The sequence below is a fragment of the Camellia sinensis genome, chromosome 6 (genome assembly GCF_055761805.1).
Source record: "Camellia sinensis isolate YWXY chromosome 6, ASM5576180v1, whole genome shotgun sequence".
In the NCBI taxonomy this organism is placed as follows: domain Eukaryota; kingdom Viridiplantae; phylum Streptophyta; class Magnoliopsida; order Ericales; family Theaceae; genus Camellia; species Camellia sinensis.
The window spans coordinates 144,482,108-144,505,544 of NC_138966.1; the positions used below are offsets into that span (position 1 = coordinate 144,482,108).

The 23,437-nt window shown below is 39.8% G+C and overlaps 1 protein-coding gene across 31 annotated transcripts; it reads right to left on the reverse strand.

The window, feature by feature from the left end:
• Window positions 1-1,073: 1,073 nt before the first annotated feature.
• LOC114310180 (uncharacterized) lies at window positions 1,074-22,926 on the reverse strand. 31 transcript variants are annotated; one of them, XR_014333251.1, is made up of 10 exons: window positions 22,492-22,918; window positions 22,242-22,340; window positions 21,475-21,535; window positions 21,292-21,381; window positions 20,537-21,214; window positions 19,613-19,678; window positions 14,203-14,649; window positions 14,014-14,062; window positions 3,650-3,738; window positions 1,074-1,406 (listed from the first exon to the last, which is right to left on the reverse strand). XR_014333251.1 is itself a non-coding variant. In XM_082875005.1 (9 exons), exons 6-9 carry the CDS (start codon window positions 20,645-20,647, stop codon window positions 1,248-1,250), a joined length of 504 nt encoding a protein of 167 aa, XP_082731131.1. In that variant the 5' UTR covers window positions 20,648-20,661; window positions 21,140-21,214; window positions 21,292-21,381; window positions 21,475-21,535; window positions 22,242-22,340; window positions 22,492-22,918; the 3' UTR covers window positions 1,074-1,247. The 31 variants fall into 31 exon arrangements, 9 of the variants coding, with proteins under 9 accessions (XP_082731131.1, XP_082731130.1, XP_082731129.1 ...); XR_014333245.1 differs by having other exon boundaries at window positions 20,296-21,214; XR_014333255.1 differs by lacking the exons at window positions 14,014-14,062; window positions 14,203-14,649 and having other exon boundaries at window positions 1,074-1,423; window positions 20,537-20,661; window positions 21,140-21,214.
• Window positions 22,927-23,437: the final 511 nt, after the last annotated feature.

A 23,437-nucleotide genomic window follows, 5' to 3' on the forward strand; every position in this document is an offset into this window, starting at 1 on the left:
GCCCACTTCAGGCCTCCTCTCAAGATAATTGCCTTTCATCCTGTAGTAATTAGGTGGTGTGAACTCATATAGAGGTCTTTTATCCTTAGGATGCACTCTAGCGGCTGGTGGTCCAGCCAAGAATGGCTGTTGTTTGGGACCAGATTGGTATGACCTCTTGTTGTAGGTACTGGTTGGTTTAGGGCGTCTTTGCACATCTTTGTAATACTGTTTCCCATCAATTGGGAGTCCTTTTAGCCATTTGTAACTTAACCTGCATCTGGGACACATCCTTTGCAAGACAACTACTTCTAAAGAGTCATTATCCAGTGCCTCTTTACTAGAGTCCTCCTTTTGGTCTATGAAGCTCTGTCCATTTGCTGGTGAACTTCTGGTATCCTTCTTGAAAGCAGTCTAGCTGGCAACATGCATATGCACATTAACCTCCTCCAATTTCTTCAAGGATAGGTTTTGGAAGTCAGGCACACCAACATTGGCTGTAGCTTCCCCAATCTCTGAGAATGGGTTAGTGTCAATCCCCATAGCTTTCTCTGCTTTGGTTGGGAACTTTAAACTCCTCTTTCGAATCTGTTCTTGGATCCTATCCCGAAAACAATACAATTTTTAGTTGAATCACTACAACAAAAAAGGGTTTTTATGGAGCACAATGCAGGTCGTAAAAACCCTTCTACGACGTGCAGCGCGCATCATATTATGACCAATCATGAAAAGTCATTCAATTTCAATGATATGCTTCGTACGCCGTTAAAAACTAGTTAACGGCAGATTTTGTGCATCGTTGTTACTTTTTCTACGACATGCTATAGTACGCCGTTGAAAACTATTTAACGACAGATTTTGTGCGTGGTCGTTACTTTTTCTACGACTACTTTTGCACGCCGTTAATTGGTAAGACAAATAACGACGCTGATTGCGCGTCGTAAAATATGTAATACAACGACTTATTATGCCTGTTGTAGAATATGCATTTTTTTATAAAAAAAAAAAATCAGCAGGTTCTATTTGACCAATTTTGTGCAATCTAACAAATATTACAAGCAAGCATCACAAAACATCAATTAACTACCAAAATATTGTCTGAAACATAAAAAAGAAACTATATCCATAAATTATAAGCATTCAACAATTGTCTATACATTCCAAACATTCGAAAACTATATCCTTAAGTTCTAAATTGTACAAAAAGTTTAAACCATCCAAAACTATGCATATCTAACTTTCTAAACATATCGATAACTATTAAGAGATTATCTAAAACTACCGACAATAGTTCCTATAACAGTTACTGCTGCAGCTGTAGCAAATCCACTTGCTCCTATCACAGGGACGAGGGTGCCCAATGTATGTGTTAAGGCACCTAAACCCGTGGCAATAGTTGGAGCAACTAACCCTGTTGCATTTCTTGTCTGCATGACAAAGAAAACTTCACATAAGCACAAAAACCAACGAATCAGGAACAAAAATATTTTTTGAGGTATTAAGAAATGATCAAAAAATTTTAAAACATCAACAAAACATTTTTAAAATTAATAAGATAATTCAATGGCCCCATAAAAGCAATGTCATATAAGCCAATTACATGTCGAACGTAGCTTTTTCTTAGTTATAAAATAAAGAAAATAAATCCATTTTTCAATACACAATAAACTTTTTCAAAAGAAGAAACTCAATTATGCACCTAATCAACTAAATAAACTAGACGAAACCATTTAATAACAACAACATCAATTAAGGGCATTAGCCTTATAAAGAACTATCAGCAAGTCTTTTAATTTAAAAACAAAAATCTTTTAGTCCAAAAGTACTAACCAGCAGCTACAATAGAGTAGATATTCAAAATCAAATAAAAATATTTTACCTACCTCCATAATAGTTGGTAATTGCTATAGCAGCCACCATATGGGGTTGATGACAAAAACTAGATTACTTAAAAAGCATAGGAATGTAGGTAAATAAGAAACAATGAAAATAAAAAATTAACTCCAATGAACTAAAGCAACAAATACAACATAAGGTAGAGCTTAACCTGAGAAGCCCTGAATTCCTTTTGTTTTCTCTTCTTGTAGAAATCCACAATTTCAAATTCTTCGCCACAAAAGAGTAAACAAATGCCCATTTTGGTACAATGTAAAAACAAAGTAATATAAATTCTATAGTTCTAAAAGCCTTGGCATTTATATGATAGTCATTTCTTATTACCATGAAGTACATGGTAATTCTCTAGATTAAATAAGATTTGCATTGACTAATAATCTGAACCAATAGGGTAAAGTTTAAAAAAGCGTGCCACAACAAAATAATATCTAGATTACATAAAAAAAAAAAAAACTATGCTCGCCCACGGTTACTCCTGCTTGCAAGTAAAAAATAGATTACACAATTAATAATCAACCACAGTTGCCACTGTCTAAACCTTTCATAATTTTGTTATAGCACTCCACAATAAGTATAAAGTTTCTTATTCTAACAGAGGAAAAATATGCAACACACTAATTTTTGGACAAAACCTACAAGTTCAAGATTTTCTGAAAAACTTCATGTAACACAGCTAGTATTGAAGTTGCACACTTTTTCTTCCTAGCTTTGAGCCACTAATGTCATCAAACCCTTTACCAAAACCCCTTACCAGAAATCATTCAAACTCACCCAATTGCAATCCACACATCCCCAATTCAAAGTAGACATACAAACATTTCTGGGGTTGAAAGAGTTCCTATACAAAGATTAGATTGGAAATCTTGACTTGTTCGTGGATGTAACATAGCTATAGAATCAACCCTTTACCTTCAACCATAAAATCAAATAGTATTATAGGGTTTGTACCAAAATAGGGAAAAAAAATTAGGGAGCACAACAAAATAAAAAACTCATAGTTCAAAATTCAAGGAAATTTTGTCCACATACCTACCCCGAACTACAATAACATTAATCCAAGTTATCTTTCCAAACTTTTATTTTCTTTTTTATCTACAAAATAGTTGTTAGATTAGCACCTATAGAAGTTAGCCTCCCCATCCTTTGCAAAGAACCAAGTGCTTGCCTCGTTAATTCAACTCCCACTAGGAAGAGTTGAACATGACCTTTCCTAGGGACTAAGCCCTTAGGAAAGTTATGGTGGCCAACTACGCTAGCAATCCACCATCAACATTCCAAGGTAGGTACATTAGCATCAAGTATTTAGCAATTCATCAAGGTTAAAAACTAGTACTTCATGAAGCATGAACAGAATATACAACAATTTGTTAAATAAGATAAGAAAACATCTTATCAAGGTTAAAACTTCAGCAGGTATCCTTGCGCATTAGTGGCTAGTGGAATGCAACAATCACACTATTATTGAAATGCCTAAAATAAATCCCATCTAGCATAAAATAAATTAGATACATAGCTATTTTATAAAATGAATTGACATTGGCAGTAGCTTTGGCAGAGGTGTCCATGAAAAAAAAAAAAAACAATTTTCCTCCAAATAGATATGTGCCTCTTACAAAATAAAGCTAGTTTGAAAACATTGATCAGTAAAGAGGCTATAGAAAGCCAACCAAATTAATCCCTATGGTAAAAATCCCCCAAAAAAAAAAAATAATTAGAAAAAGAAAGAATGGACACGTGCATTTAATGCATCAAAAAGTAGTCCTAGCCTCTTTACCTTCAAAGTTGCAAAGAGAAAGTCCATATCAGCCCCCTTTTTCCAAGTTTTGAACGGAGGATTCATAACAACAGTATCAATAATTGGACCTACACAAGAAATCAAGATCACTACTTTGGTAAATGAATGAATACTATACTAAGCTTAGCATCTCCCAAAGAAATATATTAAGCAAATATATCATGTTACGCAAATTGCAACTCAATACCAACAACCCCAAATGCTACACAGCAATATTTCTAAGAGAAATATCCAAAAGATAAACTAGTTATCAACACATCTCTTAAAGAATAGTTTGTAATGTCTTCAAGAAAACAAACACTTCTCTCCAAGTCAGTCCAAGTCCAGCAGTTCCCTAGATAAATTCTATGGTATAACTTCTTTGATGCTTGATTTTGGCATTCTCTATACTATTTGAGTTAAAGAATGCACCACACACACAAACACATAATTACTAATGACAGAAGCATACTGAACTTCTATTGTGTGTGCATGTTAGAGAGAAAGAGCTTTGCTTTTTCCCATCCACTGTATTTTTTCTGTAAATGTACGATGAGCCAATTAACAAAAAAAAAAAAAAAAAAAACTGAAAACAGAGTGCCTAATTTGGCTAGAGGTGTAACGCCCTCAAAATAATAACATTAAACCCATCAAAAGACATTCGTCGATATGAAAAAGTTCCACATTCTTCCATTTATCAGAATTCCATTACATAAGTATTACATGTTAACAACAAAAGCAAAATGCCCTACGGGCTTACAGCTTTCCAAGTTAACACTTGGTTACAAGAAAAGAGTACTAACTCATACATATTAAGCCCTTGGCTTGAATTTACATGTAATACATCAAAAAGTAAAACAACAAAAGTATGTCCGCCTCTAGCCTCTCAAGCTATGTCCTTGGAGGTGGCATGCTACCTGTACCTGAAAATGATATTCCCATAAAGGGTGAGCCACAGCCCAGTAGAAATACACTAAACCAACCATGAACAATGACTAAAAGATTAGCAATTGATAGATGGCCAACACTGAAACATTCACATAAATCTCATTTTATGTCCTCCGACTCATAAGTCCAGGTTACTTTTCATTTTCCCTTTTTCAACAGATAAGCATGTTAGCTCTATCATTATTTCAACAGATATGTATAAAAACTGTATCCCACATTCACAGATAAGCATGTAAGCTATATCCACATTCTCAACAGATATGTTTAACAACAATATCCCACATTCACAGATAAGCATATAAGCTGTATCCACACTTCACAAAGATAAGCATATGAGCTCTATCTTCACTTCTCTAGACAAGCATATGAGCTGCATCTACGGAGTTCATCCCCTATCTTCTCCCAACACTATCCGGTTTAGAGGTACATTCCCTATCTTCCCTTAAACCGCGGAGTACATCCCCCATCTCCTCCTCTACACATAACGTATACAAACACATTGGTTCTATATACAATCACTCAATACATGTAGTTAATGTATTCTATCAATCGTCAAATTCCATGACACATTCCATTGATTAGTTTTTGTTTGCCTAATCATCATGCATTGTCTACAACAATCACGACTATCCTCCACCGATAGCCCAAAGCAGTTATTTCTATACAGAAAATAAATGCACAATGGATATTCAATCAACATTTCATTTCCTCATTCCTCACAATTAATTATCCCAATTAATTAAACAATGTAATTAGGTCAATTCCCATAATTAACATTTCAACCCTTAGGTCCCATTTCCATCAATGATTTAACATTTATTCCATTTCTCTATGCCAAACATGCATCTAGGTTTATTATGAATAAAACCCCAACTTTTGTAAAATAACACAAAAGCCCCAAACTTTTACCAAATCACCAAACCAACCCCAACATCTCAAAATACTAAAATTTAAAGACAAAATCCATAGAGAGGAGTAGGATATCCCTACCTCAAAGTTTGAGCCAAAAAGGAGATGAAGACTCGAAGATCAACGTGTTCCAAATCCCAACTTTTTCAGATTAAAACAAAGCTCTCAACGCCCTCTATCTTTTTAACAAAGGCCCTAGGCTAGATTCACACTCTAGGGAGATCAATTCTTAGAGAGAGTGTAAGTTTAGAGAGAGAGAGAGTCTCGGATCTAGGGTTTGATCAAAAGGAAAGTGAAAAAGTGATGTTCAAAAACGCTACTGTCCGCTGATATAAAACACTCTCGCTCGAGCGAAGACTTCGTCGCTCGAGCGACCAGACACAGAAAACTCTCGCTCGAGCCAAGAAGTTCTCGCTCGAGCCAAAAACTCAGAAGTGCGCTCGAGCGAAAGAACGCTCGCTCGAGCCAACAACTCAAACCCTCAGGTCTACAACCAGAAGCACGCTCGAGCGACAAACCTCTCGCTCGAGCGAAGAACAAACCAGACCGCTCGAGCCAAGAAAAACTCGCTCGAGCCAAGAAATGCAACTCTCAGGTCCAGAACCAGATGCCATCGCTCGCTCGAGCGAAGCCACGCTGGCTCGACCCACCAGACACGAACTCAACTCTCGCTCGAGCGACCAACTCCTCGCTCGAGCGAAGGTCCAAAAATCTGGGCAGCAACACTAGGCTCCCAAACACAACCAACCTGTAACAAACCTGCCCAACACATCCTATAACTCAATATACAAAGTAAAGAGGATGCAAACAAGATAATAAACAACTACCAACACCCACGGACACATGTCCGGATTACTGTACAACAAGGGTAAACCCGGGATCGCTATAAACTCCCCCCCTTAAAGAATTTCGTCCTCCAAATTAAGCACAAGTTTTCAAAAACAAGTTTTTCTCCATTTTAAACAATGTTACACTAACATTCAACAATTCGACCCTTTACCGGTCGTCCCATCTCTTTAACAAGAGGCATTTCACAATATGTAAACAACATATGTACTTTCAACATGCATCAACATTACGCATTATCTTTCCAATTTCAACAATATATTCAACTTCCATATGAGGCAAGTTCCAAAACATACTTCCAATAAACCAAAACATTTTCAATGTTTCACAACTTAAGACATATATAAAAGCTCTTAAGTTCAACAATAGTTCAAAATTTAAATACAAGATTACATATCAACAAACAAGTCCGGATATTTTTCACGGACTTCCAACTCACGTTCCTAAGTGGGCTCCTCCACTCCGTGATGTTTCCACAAGACTTTCACCAAAGGAATAGTCTTGCCACGCAGGACCTGATCCCGCCTATCCAAGACCCGAACCGGTCTCTCCTCATACGAGGCATCCTCATCTACCTCCAAATCGGTCCAATCCAACACATGTGATGGATCTGGCTCATACTTCCGAAGCATACTCACATGAAACACGTCATGCACTCCGGACAACTGCGGCGGTAAGGCTAACCGATAAGCAACCTCGCCAATCCTTTCAAGGATATCAAAAGGACCAATAAACCGAGGGGATAACTTCCCACTCTTCCCAAATCTCATCAAGCCTTGCCTAGGTGATATCTTCAGAAAGACATGATCACCTACCTCGAACGCCAAAGGTCTCCTCCTACAGTCGGCATAACTTTTTTGTCGACTCTGGGCTGTAACAAGCCTCTTACGGATAAGCTCAACTTTCTCCGTCGTCTCCCTAACCAACTCCGGACCCAATAAAGGTGCATCACCCACCTCGGCCCAACAAACTGGAGACCTACACGGTCGGCCATACAAGCCTCAAACGGTGCCATACCGATGCTAGACTGAAAACTGTTGTTGTAAGCAAACTCTACCAATGGCAAGTGCCTCTCCCACGTCCCACTGAAGTCCAGGACACAACCCCGAAGCATATCCTCGAGGATCTGGATAGTACGCTCGGACTGCCCGTCAGTCTGAGGATGATAGGCCGTACTAAAGGTCAACTTAGTGCCCAAGGCACTCTGCAAACTCTGCCACAACCTAGCAGTAAAACGAGGATCTCTATCTGAGACGATCGTCACTGGGACCCCGTGCAATCTCACTACGTCCCGAATGTACAAATCGGCAAGATGATCCACCGAATCTCTCACGCGCATAGGAATAAAGTGCGCCGACTTAGTCAACCGGTCTACAACCACCCAAATAGCATCACTACCCCGCTGAGTCCTCGGAAGACCTACAACGAAGTCCATAGTGACATGCTCCCACTTCCACTCGGCAATAGGCAAGGGTTGCAACAAACCCGCTGGCCTCTGATGCTCGGCCTTCACTTGCTGGCAAGTAAGGCACTTCGATACGAAAACCGCCACATCTCTCTTCATACCCCGCCACCAAAACTGGCGACCCAAATCCTGATACATCTTAGTACCTCCCGGATGCACCGCAAGGCGCGAATGGTGAAACTCTCGGAGTACCTCCTCTCGGCAAGACTCCGGTACAAACAAACGGTCTCGGTATCTCACACTCAGGTCGGGATACACCGTCAAACCCTTCTCAACTTTCTCACTGGAGATCTTCTCTCGGAGGGATTCTACCTCAAGATCACCTCTCTGTGGCTCTAACACTCTAGTCACAAGTGTAGGCTGCGCAACAACAGAAAACAAGGCCACAGCCTCAACTGATTCGCCCAGTAGCAAATCAAACTCGCCAAGTGCTCCCAACATCTCTCATTCCTGGATGGCTATACAAGCTACATCACTAATGGACTTCCTACTAAGGGCATCGGCCACAACATTGGCCTTTCCCGGATGATAATCCAACTCAAAATCATAATCCTCGATGAACTCCATCCATCTCCTCTGCCTCAAATTCAAGTCTCTCTGTGTAAATAGATACTTCAAACTCTTGTGGTCCGAGAACACCTCGAACTTCTCACCATAAAGGTAGTGCCTCCAGATTTTCAAGGCAAAGATCACTGCTGCTAACTCTAGGTCGTGTGTGGGGTAATTCTTCTCGTGTATTTTCAACTGACGTGAGCCATAAGCTACTACTTTCCCTTCTTGCATCAACACACAACCCAAACCCTCTCGTGAGGCATCACAATAAACCGCATAACCCAACCCTCTCTCAGGAATAATTAACATCGGAGCGGTGGTCAATCTAACTTTCAGCTCTTGGAACGACTTTTCACAAGTCTCACTCCACACAAACTTGACTCCCTTCCGAGTCAGTCTAGTCAACGGTGACGCTAGCCTGGAGAAATCGTTCACAAACCGACGGTAATACCCAGCTAATCCCAGAAAACTGCGGATCTCAAACACACTCTTAGGCTGTGCCCAATCCTGCACTGCCTCAACCTTGGATGTATCAACAGACACCCCTTCCCCGGATACCACGTGGCCTAAGAATTTGACTTCCCTCAGCCAGAACTCACACTTCCCAAACTTGGCATACAGCCTATGGGCTCTAAGCAACTCAAGCACCACTCTCAAGTGTTCATCGTGCTCCTCCTCTGAAGGCGAATAGATAAGGATGTCGTCCACGAAGACGACCACAAATCGGTCTAAGAACTCCCGGAAAATCCGGTTCATCAAGTCCATAAAGACTGCCGGTGCATTGGTAAGCCCAAATGGCATCACCAGAAACTCATAATGGCCATACCGCGTACGGAATGCCGTTTTCGGAATATCCTCTTCCCTGACCCTCAACTAGTGGTAACCCGATCTCAAGTCTATCTTAGAGAAACAACGGGAACCCTTCAACTGGTCAAACAAATCATCTATACGGGGCATAGGATACTTATTCTTAACCGTAGCCCGATTCAACTTCCGGTAGTCAATACACAATCTCAAGGCACCATCTTTCTTTTTAACAAAGAGGGTCGGTGCTCCCCACGGCGAAACACTAGGGCGAACAAAGCCCTTATCTAGCAATTCCTGGAGCTGAACTTTCAACTCAACCAACTCTGCTGGAGCAAAACAGTAAGGTGCCATAGAAATCGGCGTCGTGCCAGGCACTAAATCAATAGAGAACTCTATCTCTCGGTGAGGTGGCAAACTAACAAGATCTTCGGGAAAGACATCCGAATACTCACAAACCACCCTCGGCAATACAATCTGGGTCTCACCACTCTCACCACTCACAAAGCTGGCAAGTAGACCACTAAGCTCACTTCACCCTCGCGAATCATACCCCGGTGGCAAAATACTACCAACCCGGTCTCCCAAGAAATGGAACCACTCCCCGCTCAAGGTACATAACGTGACCCTCTGGCGGTAGCAATCAATAACAGCCCGGTATGACGATAGCCAGTCCATACCCAAAATAACATCAAAACCCTTCATGGGCATGACAACAAACGGAAAAGAAAGCCTATAGTCGGCGACCTCTATATCACAACCTTTAACACCCTGTTTCAGGATCAACTCACCACCCAAAGGCGATACCACACAAATAGGAGATGCTAACTGTGCTAACTCCAATTCCAAAACAGATGCAAATGCAGCAGATCCAAAAGAATGAGATGCACCCGTGTCTATCAACACACTAGCAACCGAGTTGCAAAACAGAAAAGTACCTCTCACTACCGATGGAGCCGATACTAAATCCTGCGCGGTAACAGCATACACGCGCCCCGTAGGCCCCTGGTCTACCTGCTCACCTCTCGGAGCAAAAGACTGCTGCACAGACTGGGATGACGAAGCTCCCAGATTGGCCCTCGAGGCCTGCACAGATTGAGCTGGCTGAAAACCCTGCGTCTGTCTAGAACCAGACGCTCCCGAAGTGGCACTCAACTGCGGGCAAAACCTCTTCAGGTGCCCAAGCTGTCCACACTGATAACAAGACAAGGACTGCCCCCTGCCCAAACTCTGACTCTGCGGTCTAGCTGAAGAAGAAGCAGCTCTCTGACCCCCACCCTTCTGCGGGCAAACAGAAACCTTGTGACCCAACTGGCCACACTTGTAACAGGTGAAATCCCCCTGACCACCTCTCCCGGAGCCTGCACTTGGCACTGGGAAGGTCGATCTAGCAACACCACCCTGCGACTGCTGAGGGTTAGAACCCCTCTGCCTCCTGCCATCTCCCTGACCATCTTGGCTCCTCTTGGAGCCTCTCTGCCCCTCATCCTCCTCCTGCATCATGAGCTCCATATGAGCTGCAGCATCCACTAGGTGTCTATACTCTCGGATGTAAGACCCACCAACTCTCAGCTTGAGGCCCCGCCTCAACTTCCGCTCAAACTCATAGCAACGGCGTTCCTCAGACGCCACCAGTTCAGGTGCAAACCTGGACAGACTGGTAAAAGTAGCCTCAAACTCGGCCACTGACAAGCCCTGCTGATTAAGCCGGCTAAACTGATCCCTCAGCTTCTCCCTAGCTGCTGCAGACAAAAACCTCTCCTGGAAAGCATTCACAAACGCCTCCCAAGTACCACCAACATGAGCCTTCTCGTACTTCCACCATTGACCCGCATCTCCCTTCAGTTGGAAGGATGCCAAGGTCACTTTCAGTGCTCCGTCCTCGATGCCAAGCATCTCGAACGTCTTACTCATTTGCTCTAGCCACTCATCAGCCTTCAGTGGCTCCTTCGGATCCCCAATAAACTCATCCGGATTAGACCAGAAGAACTCCCTCTTCAAGAAAGAAGGCCCTGCCTCAGCTGCCTGATTCCCAGCTCTAAGAATACCCAAAGCTCCTGCTATCTCTCTAGCCAAGGCACCCATGGCCTGCTGACCCACTGGCTCGGCCACATTGGCCTGACCAACACCCTCTTGCACTGCCGGAATCTCACCCGGTAACGGTACCTCCTGCCTCGCAGGTCTACCACGCCTAGCACCTCTTCCTCGCCCTGACATCCTAATAAAGGTAACACAGAACATTAGCACATTCACAAATGTGCCGAAACTAAACACTCACGTCCTAATGCATGGACAACAGTAATTCACTCCACGTAAGCACATAAACACATAAGCACTTACGAATTTCATTTCCGGATAATGATAGTCCCGAGGCGTTACTAGAGTTCCGGTTAGAAATAGCATTGATCAAGTGCTTTTCCAACAAGACTCCCAGAAACCCAAGGATCCAATCAACATCCTAGAAATTAAATCCCATACCCACATAGTCACAAAAGCATGTTATCAATCAATCACATAGCATATGATACTACATCTAAGTCTCTGTCAAGCGAGACAAACCCATTGTGATCCTAATCACTTCTCACGTACCCAAAGTATTCGAACCCGGTACGCTCTGATACCAAGTTGTAACGCCCTCAAAATAATAACATTAAACCCATCAAAAGACATTCGTCGATATGAAAAAGTTCCACATTCTTCTATTTATCAGAATTCCATTACATAAGTATTACATGTTAACAACAAAAGCAAAATGCCCTACGGGCTTACAGCTTTCCAAGTTAACACTTGGTTACAAGAAAAGAGTACTAACTCATACATATTAAGCCCTTGGCTTGAATTTACATGTAATACATCAAAAAGTAAAACAACAAAAGTATGTCCGCCTCTAGCCTCTCAAGCTATGTCCTTGGAGGTGGCATGCTACCTATACCTGAAAATGATATTCCCATAAAGGGTGAGCCACAACCCAGTAGAAATACACTAAACTAACCATGAACAATGACTAAAAGATTAGCAATTGATAGATGGCCAACACTGAAACATTCACATAAATCTCATTTTATGTCTTCCGACTCATAAGTCCAGGTTACTTTTCATTTTCCCTTTTTCAACAGATAAGCATGTTAGCTCTATCATTATTTCAACAGATATGTATAAAAACTGTATCCCACATTCACAGATAAGCATGTAAGCTATATCCACATTCTCAACAGATATGTTTAACAACAATATCCCACATTCACAGATAAGCATATAAGCTGTATCCACACTTCACAAAGATAAGCATATGAGCTCTATCTTCACTTCTCTAGACAAGCATATGAGCTGTATCTACGGAGTTCATCCCCTATCTTCTCCCAACACTATCCGGTTTAGAGGTACATCCTCTATCTTCCCTTAAACCGCGGAGTACATCCCCTATCTCCTCCTCTACACATAACGTATACAAACACATTGGTTCTATATACAATCACTCAATACATGTAGTTAATGTATTCTATCAATCGTCAAATTCCATGACACATTCCATTGATTAGTTTTTGTTTGCCTAATCATCATGCATTGTCTACAACAATCACGACTATCCTCCACCGATAGCCCAAAGCAGTTATTTCTATACAGAAAATAAATGCACAATGGATATTCAATCAACATTTCATTTCCTCATTCCTCACAATTAATTATCCCAATTAATTAAACAATGTAATTAGGTCAATTCCCATAATTAACATTTCAACCCTTAGGTCCCATTTCCATCAATGATTTAACATTTATTCCATTTCTCTATGCCAAACATGCATCTAGGTTTATTATGAATAAAACCCCAACTTTTGTAAAATAACACAAAAGCCCCAAACTTTTACCAAATCACCAAACCAACCCCAACATCTCAAAATACTAAAATTTAAAGACAAAATCCATAGAGAGGAGTAAGATATCCCTACCTCAAAGTTTGAGCCAAAAAGGAGATGAAGACTCGAAGATCAACGTGTTCCAAATCCCAACTTTTTCAGATTAAAACAAAGCTCTCAACGCGCTCTATCTTTTTAACAAAGGCCCTAGGCTAGATTCACACTCTAGGGAGATCAATTCTTAAAGAGAGTGTAAGTTTAGAGAGAGAGAGAGTCTCGGATCTAGGGTTTGATCAAAAGGAAAGTGAAAAAGTGATGTTCAAAAACGCTACTGTCCGCTGATATAAAACACTCTCGCTCGAGCGAAGACTTCGTCGCTCGAGCGACCAGACACAGAAAACTCTCGCTCGAGCCAAGAAGTTCTCGCTCGAGCCAAAAACTAAGAAGTGCGCTCGAGCGAAAGAACGCTCGCTCGAGCCAACAACTCAAACCCTCAGGTCTACAACCAGAAGCACGCTCGAGTGACAAACCTCTCGCTCGAGCGAAGAACAAACCAGACCGCTCGAGCCAAGAAAAACTCGCTCGAGCCAAGAAATGCAACTCTCAGGTCCAGAACCAGACACCATCGCTCGTTCGAGCGAAGCCACGCTGGCTCGACCCACCAGACACGAACTCAACTCTCGCTCGAGCGACCAACTCCTCGCTCGAGCGAAGGTCCAAAAATCTGGGCAGCAACACTAGGCTCCCAAACACAACCAACCTGTAACAAACCTGCCCAACACATCCTATAACTCAATATACAAAGTAAAGAGGATGCAAACAAGATAATAAACAACTACCAACACCCACGGACACATGTCCGGATTACTGTACAACAAGGGTAAACCCGGGATCGCTATAAGAGGCTTGGAAAGGAAAGATAGGGAGCCTAGGGGGATTCTCATTGTGAAAGTTTGTGTTACTAAAAGAGAGATAAAGAGATTTACCTCTCCATCATAAATTCTTCACATCACTTTGAACAAAGTCCACATCTAACTGCATTTTTTATCAATTAATGAAGCAATACTACGTCAATTAACTGCCATTAAAAAACAAAACGACCCAATACTACGTCAATCAATACTAGTTCATGAATCTAAGGTCACATTGGGCAACATAGTAGAGTTTTGAATAACCTTGGTATCGGGACCGGTGAAGATAACAGCCCCATATATGTAGTCAGTATTGCGGAGTTTTGAATCTCTAAGGTGAAGTTGCTTAGGAGTAAGGGGATGTCGTTGCTCTTCAAATTCTATACTTTCGACAAAAGAGTACAAATTTGCATTTGGGTCTTCACATTTAACAAGGGCATTAAAATCCCTAAAATCAGAGTCGTCATGTAAAAATGAAGTTACCACTAATTCTTGTTTTAGTTTCAAATTTGTCTCCCCATCAAGGTTCATGGTTTCAACATAACAGATTGCATCCTCATAACTGGATGAAAACAAGAGAAGATCTGCTGGAAAGAACTCATTCTTCTCCACTTTCACTATATCCCCTACTCTCAGATTCTTCCATTCAATGTGCTAAAAAACTCCATCAGATTGATGTACTTTAACCTTTCTATTGTTTACCTCAATATCCTGAGGAAAAAAAAAATCCAAATAAGGAGCATATGGAGCTGATGTGATCCTTGCATATATATATATATATATATATATATATTAATTTTAACATTTCATTAGCAAAATAAGAACTATCTGGTAAATAACTCTTGTGGTAAACAAGAGGCAATGCCCCAATAATCCCACATGACAACATGCAGATTTTGATAAGATGGCATCTTCTAGTGTGGACTCGACTTTCTTCGTGCCCCCTCCCCCCTTTTTGGAGTGGCTCGAATTGGTCCTGCAATTCAGACTCCTGTCACGGTTCTGAATCTAATCTCACAAAGTGCAATGTGAGACTGATAAACACCAAAGAGTCCAATCCGGCAAATCATTTTGGAAAATCGATTTTAAATCAAATAATGCCAAAACTGGACTGCTTTGCCAGATTACAAAGTCGCCACCTAAATATTTTATTTTAAAAAATTTAGGAAACCATGACTCATGCCAAAGGCCACGTGTCCGTCATCACCAAAGTTGCATCGGCTCGGGAACTTGGGTACGAGAGGGGAAGGTCTTGAAATGAGCACCCCCGCTCGCCCGATCAAAGGATCGGCCTCTACTAAGCATGATATGTTATTTTATAGACACATGTGTTCTTATTCTGGTTATGAGCTAACTTACTATGTGCGCACAGCATACAAGTATAGATTAAAATCGCAAGAATTGGGACAAAATAACTCATGTTTGTTTTTTGAAAATGGTTTGGAAGTGCCACCATCAAGTGGACTAAAGCGCGGATTTGCCACCCTCAAGTGGGCTTAAAACAACATGATTTGCCACTTCACAAAGTGAGCTTAAAACTCACATTTATCGAATTGTTCCAATTCAAGCAACAAAGCCTTCATCTACAGGCATTCATGCAGTTTAGTATTTAAGCAAATAGCCTCATGGCAAGCATGCTAAACATGGCAACACTCACACTCATGCAAGGATGCTAAAGCGTAAAACTTATAGTGTACTCCAAGCCAAAACAAAACAAAACAAAAGCTAGTTAGAAATATGCATGATCCTCACTATGCAAGATGCCTAATGCAACACATGAAATATGAAATTACCAGGCTCGGCTACTAATATGGCATTTGATACAATTTGATAACATACTTTGAAACACGTATTCAAATAAGCATATTTGAAATGACTATACAGTTTGAATAATGCGCCGAGCCTCGGTGCATGCAAGACAACTGAATGATGCACGCATGTGCACATAAGGTATGCTAATCTAAACATGATCCCTAAACTAACCATCGAAAGCAATTAAATAAAAGGGAGAAAAACGTAGGGTTGGAAGACATGCACACGCACACGCACACTTATTACAACATTGTGCCCTTGCGAAGCAGGGTCCGAATGAATAAGTTAATTAGCTATGCTAATTAAGCTAATTATTACAAAACAACTAATTAACTATTCTAGCTAATTATTACAAACCGAATTGAAATTGAATAACTAGCTACAAACTAATTAAGTACAATACTTGAATCAAATAATTAGCTATAACTAACTAATTAAAGCAAGTAAAGTGGCCTCACGGGTGAGGGAGATATGCATGCTCAGTTGGCTTCCTCCCGAAAATCCATGGCCTTGCCGTCGGATGTCTCTGTTTGCACTTGCCTTGATTTCTGAAAATTGTGCCAATCTCCAGACTACCTTTGCTTCAAAAGAGGAACCCTCTTGCATAGAAATGAACTGGTGGTATGTCAACGTCAGCCACCCTAACTGGCCAGTCGGCTAGTTTAGGTGGCCAGTCGGCCACCTGCTTTTCCAAAATGTTGTTTTTGTTGCAACAGAAAACAACAGAGGCAAAGCAAGGCATTTTGCAAGAAATGTATGTACTGCCACTCTCCTCATCATTTCTCAAGCTCAAAGGAGTGTGGCGCTTGGCTCTCAAGCCACCAATCAAGCATCTCAATGCATGATGGCCAAAGGACCAAGCTTGTACAAGCTTCATGAATGCACACATAAGACTCAAATGGCCACCACCCAATCATGCATGATCAAGGGCGACAGCGACCGAGAAATGTGACACGTTTCATCACTTTTAGATGAAACGTCCCACATTTCTTGTGTTCGGATTAACGTCCGATCCAAACACATGCAATGCAACACAAATTATTATCTTGTTCGTGTTTTAATTAGTTCATTTTGTTTACTCATTTTAGCATTACCAAGTCATTCTTTAGTTGGTTTGTCCAAGATGATTGTCCTCTAATGCGAGAAGGATCAACCAAAGAATGGCTTAAAACATGAGAGAGCTCGTGCCTTTGGCTAGGAGGAACCCTCTAAAGAGAGTTAAAGCCATTGAGCACAAGCTCTATCTCAAGCTTAAACACAACCTAAGGTTAACCAACCCCCAAAACAAATCAAAAAGTAAAGAAATTAGGGTGGTTGTCGAATTTCAGTGCTGAATGGCATGGAAAATAATGCTAAAACATGCAAGCAACACATGCACAACATGTTAACGGCCAAAAGCATTGAAACTAGTGAGGAGCACTACACTAGAAGCATGCAATATCAAACTCAAATGACCAAACCAGCTCAAAACAGAGCTTAAACATGCCAAAACAGTGGCTAAAACATGCTAAAACTTAGGCACAAAAGGCAAGAAAATCATGCGCATAAATTGGCTCGCAAGCAAGGCATAAAGCACAACTCTCAAAAGCAATGAAAGAGTGAAATATGTGAGAGTGTGACAGAGGTATATGCACTGAAATTACATGTTAAATGACGCTATAGCATGCAACCATCTCATGCAAAGCATGTTAGAGGCCTTAAAATACTAAGCTAATGAAGGCATTTGCACTATAGCTATACAATACAAGGCTCATAAGGGACAAACTGTCCAAAACAGTCCAAAAACAACTTAAATGAAGTTCTAAAACATGCTTGAAGTAGGCTAGAAAGATCTAGAATGAGAGGCTAATACATAGCACCAACTAAACAAGCAAGCACAATTGCACTACAAGCATACAAGGCAAGCCCCAAGTGGCCAAACCAGCTCAAAACAGAGCTAAAGTAGGTCAAAAAAGTAGCAAAAACATGCTGAGATCAAGTCACAAAACGGGAAAAAAAACATGCTCACATGATAGGCTATCTACTCATGCAAACAAGACACAAGGAAGGGAGGCCAACCCCTCATATTTTGGACCTCAAAACATGGTTTTTGTCACTAAAAAACCTCTGAGTTTCATTGGTAAAAAGGCCCAAAAAGTTTGATTTGAAGGTGATGAGAAATGGTGCAAAAAGCTTCACAAGCCAAAGAGCAAAAAGAGGGAGACAACCCCCTACCTCAAAATAGGCTTAAACAACCATTTTTAGGACTTAAAAACAGAGGTTTTTACAGTTGAAAACCTGCTCAAAATAGTGTGTAAATATGGCAAAGCAGGTGTTCAAAATAAAGCTTACAAGGCAAGACCTTTACCTCTTGAAGCACAGCACAAATCAGCCATTTTCTTGGCTCAATTAACCCTTCAACAGTCCAAAATTAGTCCCAAGATGCCTCAGCCCAAAGATATGCAAATTTGATCAAGGATGTCTAGGCAAAGGAGAGGTGTATCTCTACTTCCATGCACACTCTCTTCTTGTATGCACAAAAGGGCAAGAGAAAGAGAACACTAGAGAGAGAGGAATGTAGAGAGAGAGGATTTTTAGAGAGAGAGGCTCCCAAAATTTGCTAACCTTCCAATATGAGAGATATGGCCTTTACATATAGCAATATACAATCCTTGGGTCGAAATATCTGAATACAGGATAGCTGGCACAGTGTAGAACAGCTGGAGGAGAAATATCTGCAAATTCTGAGCTTTCTGGACATTTGTGGCCGACCGGCCACCATTGGTGGTTGACTGGCCACTTTTTGTGGACGACAAGAACCCCTTTTGGATGACATATGGCCAACAAAGGCCATTTGTGGCCGACACATGGCTGACAAGCTTCACTAGTGGTTGGAAAGCAAAGACTAGTTTCTGACCCCGACTTCAATTAGGCATATCTCCTTCATCTGGACTCCTTTGTAGGTCATTCTTGTGCCTAAATTGAAGCCCCAGAAGTATTCTTTCCAATGGTGGCAGCCTCACATCAAAATCCCAAGTGTGCTAAGAGATATCCCTCTTTTAGTGAAGACTGCTCAGTTTCGGTCCAACCGGATTATTGCCTAACTTCAACCAGCCATATCTCCCTCATCTGGCCTCGGCTTGAGGAGATTCTTGAGTGAAAAATGAAGCCCCGAAAGTCTTCTTTCCAACGGTGGTGGCCTCATAGCTGAAATCTAAGTGTACAAATGGATAAGTCTGATTTAGCGAGGGCTGCGCGACTCTCTCTTAACGGTTCATGCCCAACTTCTTCCCCAACTTGGTTTCTTCCCTCTCCTCCAATTTTCTTCAACTCCAAACCTCTAACCAAGATGTTTTAAAGATTTTTTTCAAAGAGTTCACTTCTCTTTCGTTCATTTCCATTTTGTCCTTACTCGGTTTACCGAAAAACGCAACATTTAACGAAATGCGAGCCTCGGAACATCGTAGGAACTTTGTTTCAAAAATATTTTGAAAGAGAGGGCTTTAAGGTGTCTACACCTAATGATTCCAAGTAAAATGGGAACTCTATTTGCAATGTTATACATATTGCAATCTTCAAAAACATTTTGAGACACAATGAACTATGAGAATAAAATATCAATGAATTCTTATTTTACATTTGAAATAATTACTAGATTCAATCATAAATGCAGATTTATAGACAGGAAAAATTAAATTAAGAACAATTTACAAATGTACCAGAGTGTCAAAATTATACATATCAATGTCGATTTTATATGATTTCTTGGATAGTCACCAACAATTTCAGATATCATGTAGTATAAAAATTGAAATTCAAATGGCAATCTAAGTCTAGAAGCAAAAATTTGGGCTGATATAAAGCAATATAAAGCAAAGCAAACCTGATGCAACATTGCTTGTTTGCTCTTGAGTATGACTAGTCAGGATGACATAGGGATCCATGTTACCTGCTCATTATCATCACATAAACCTCATCAAACAGAAACACAAAAGCCAATTGTCATGAGGTATTGAGATGTAACAGTGATTGTGATCTTTTAAAGTGCAAAGAATACAAGACGAGTTTGACTTATGAAGACCAACCTAACCAAATCTGTTCTAGTTTTCAAAACAACAATATAAAGCAAACCCAGTTCTCTTCTCTAATTAAACCCACTTCTGTCTCTAACTTTTAAACCCACAAAGCAAACCCACCCACATTAAACTCATTTTTCAATTATAGCCACCATATAAAGCAAACTTATTTTCTCTCTCTCTCTCTCACTCAAAAAAAAAAAAGCTACAAACCGATACTAAATTCTAGTCAAATAGTAATTTGTAAAAGAAGAAGAAAATGTTCTATTCCCACCACACACAAACAAAAAAAGAAAGAGAAAAAAAGAGAGGCATAAATGGACATGTAGCACACACACTCCAATCAAACCATTTAAAATAAGAAAGAAGGTAGGTAGTATGGGTAAAACAATATATATATATATATATATATGGAATATCTTAAACTAATAAATGCTTAAATTAGGAATGATGAATGGAGGTACAGCCAAAAAATTCTTCTAATAAATACCTTGGTAAGATTTCCTAGAGATGCCGGTGGTAGGAAATAGGCAGGATAAAACTGTGTACTTAGATCAAAGATGCTACATAATAAATTGACAAATTTAATGGCTTCAATTAATAACAATTCAAATAACTTGGTTCATTCAAACCAAAAGTTTATTAGAGCAACCTTCTTGCACTACCAATGAAGTCTGCATGCATGCCCCACTGTTTTGGATCATCATAAAAACAATTACCAAATCGCCCACCTGAAAAAGATTGCCATGGTTACTGGAAACATTCTCCATACCCGTGTCTTTCCTTAGCTTAATTGACAATTGCCGGACCAATGAATAAGCCCCCAACAGCACCAACGCCATCCTTTGATACCCATCTGCATAAAGCGTGAAATAACCAATGCTTGAATCCAATTTCAGACTACTTTTGAAGATTAACAGAGTGGCTCCTTTTCCTTCTATATAGACAACATATGTGCATATGACGATTGGAACGAGGAAGATAACTCATCAAGATCTTTTCTTCATATAATTTTAGGGTCAAACCACATGCTTTCTTTTCAATTTCCTTATATAAAGAATAAATTGTAAGGGAACATTCAAAGGGAACACAAAAGAAACTATACAGCCAAGAAAATTTAAAATACCTGATGACAGCAGTAGCAGAAGCAACAGCAGTAGTTCCAGATGAAAATCATAAAATAGTTGGACAGAAATTGCATGCACAGTTCACAAACTCAATATCCAAGTGGTGGAATTCAAATGAGACAAGTCACACTTATATCTTGAAAAACTTATCATTTATGTTGAATGGGTTGCACTAAATCCTTTAATAAACTTTGAGACAAAACTCACCAAGCCACAAACCATTCTCTATAGTGCGTCCAAGTCAAAGCCAATTTGAGAAAGATCACCACGAACATTAGTAACCTGTTCCACAATTCAGAACTTCTTTTTATGCTATTACTGAATCATTTTTAAATCATGATCAAATTCATTGAATGTACCTAATTCGTAATTAACTTTGATATTTCCACTTGATCATCAAGTTTTCCATCCAAGTTCTCAATTTGTTATGTCAAGTGCCTCTTTGTTGCCTAATCCAAAAAAATAAAAAAATAAAAATAAAAATAAAAATAAAAATAAAAATAAAAATAAAAGTAAAAATAAAAAAAATTTCCATTACTTACCCAACCCTGATTCAAAGTCTGCAAGTGCAACCTAAAATGATTTAACTTCCATTATTTCAACCTACAAACAGACATATCAAAATTAGGAAAGTAAGCCATTTCTAGACATCAAATTTTATGCTCAAGACAATCAAAATTAGGAGAGTAACCCATTTCATTTCTAATTTTTTGAGCTAAATGCTTGATAATCTACCAAATTCACAAAATTTACTAATTCAAAAAGAAAAAAACACTACCTTCAAACTCACTTTCCCCAATAAAAAGACCCCATTTAAACAATATTGTCTCATTCACACACAAATTCAACAACAGAACCACCCAAAATCAACAAAAATATTTAAAACCCATGAACCATTTATGGCAGATCTGTGCAATTAGACAATGTTGATACCAAAAAAAATCAAAATCCACCTCCAACCTGAGAATCTAAATCTAGATCCTTCTGATCTCCGTAGCAAATTAGAAAATGGAGTAGCAAATTAGAACAAACCCATCAAACTTTTCAGTGTTTTAATCAGAAAAAAAGGGGGGGTAGCAAATTAGAACAAACCCATCAAACCTTTCAATGTTTAATAAAAAAAAAATCAAAAAAATGCAAAATTTATAATACCTTTTGGGAAAAACACAACAGATTTGTTCTTTTGAAGAAGCTTTCTATCAAAAGCACCTTCATATTTCTAGTATTATTTTCTATCATTCTTTCTTATGAACTAAATAGAAAATCATATACATATATAGAAGAGTAAGAGCATATATGTATATGTTACCAAGTGAAGTTCCATCGAAGCCATAGAGCTCGTTCATTATCGTCGACTTCCTTACCCCAAGCAGTTTGATCACCCCAATCACCGTGAAATCAGTATTATCTGTCAGAAACTATAATCAATCTCAAATTTCTCAGATTTTTATATAAATATAAAACCCTAGAATTGGAAAGAGAACTATTAGTCTTTGAAGTAACCTAGCCAGTCTCTATACATTCAGATGAGTTGAGAGAGAGAGAGAGAGAGAGATTACGGGAAGGATGCGATCGGTGTGGAAGTCCCAGGAATCAAAAATTAGATTGAGAGACGAGACGGAGGGGAGACAAAAGCGGATGGAGACGGAATAGTCATCGGCGAAGGCTCCGTAGAACACAAGAATTGGTGGCCGCTCTTCTCCAGCGTTGCTACGATCTCCGCCAGTCGAGGTGGATCGAAGCACCCTACGCTTTTAAAGCAGACGAACACCACCGTCTCACCCTACTCTTCCCCAATCAGGCATCGTCGACGAGGTTAGGGTAGTGGGACACAGTGATGAGGCTTTGGAGAGTGGTAGAGGAGCTCAGGGTTAGGGTTTTGATGAAGGCTCAGGTTGAGATGAAAATCTGTGAGACTGAGACAATGATCTATGAAGCTAAGACGGTTTGGGGAGAGAGAGAGAGTGACATATATAGTGTTTAGAAAGAGCGTTATGCCCAATTCGAAGAGTATTTCATTTTAGCATTTGGCGCTAAAGTATTTTATTTTGGCATCTATTTTTATTTTGGTCATACTATTTACGACAGAAATTGCGTGTCATGAAAAGTAAAATATTTTTAACGGCTAGCATATGTGCGTTATGGAAAGTCTACTTTTTAACGGCTAATTTTTTGTGCGCCATAAAAAATGTAATATTTTTAACAGCTGACTTTTTGTGCGCCGTGAAATGTTTAATAGTTTTAACGGTTGGTGTACTCATGTCATGTATAGTTGATATATTAACGGCATGCCATATGCACGTCATAGAAAGTTTTATTATTTACGGCTAACATCGCAAGCCGTAAAAAAATCATCATTATTAGTATTTACGGCCTATTCAATAGACACGCTGTAGTTGACAAATTATTTACGACATGCAAAAAAAGAAAGTCATAAAAGTGAGAAACCATGACTTGCATTTACTGTATGTCGTTAATGTGAAGCCGTAAAAACTCAGTTTTGTT

What these genes read in the sequence shown, in the direction of transcription:
- LOC114310180 (XM_082875007.1), bottom strand. Translation starts at nt 20,647, where the DNA reads ATGGCGTTGGTGCTGTTGGGGGCTTATTCATTGGTCCGGCAATTGTCA. An exon ending in TTCATTGGTAGTGCAAGAAG is followed by an intron (nt 19,679 to 20,457) that starts GTTGCTCTAATA and finishes GATAATGAGCAG; the next exon opens with GTAACATGGATCCCTATGTC. An exon ending in AACAAGCAATGTTGCATCAG is followed by an intron (nt 3,739 to 19,612) that starts GTTTGCTTTGCT and finishes TTTCTTGTGTAG; the next exon opens with GTCCAATTATTGATACTGTT.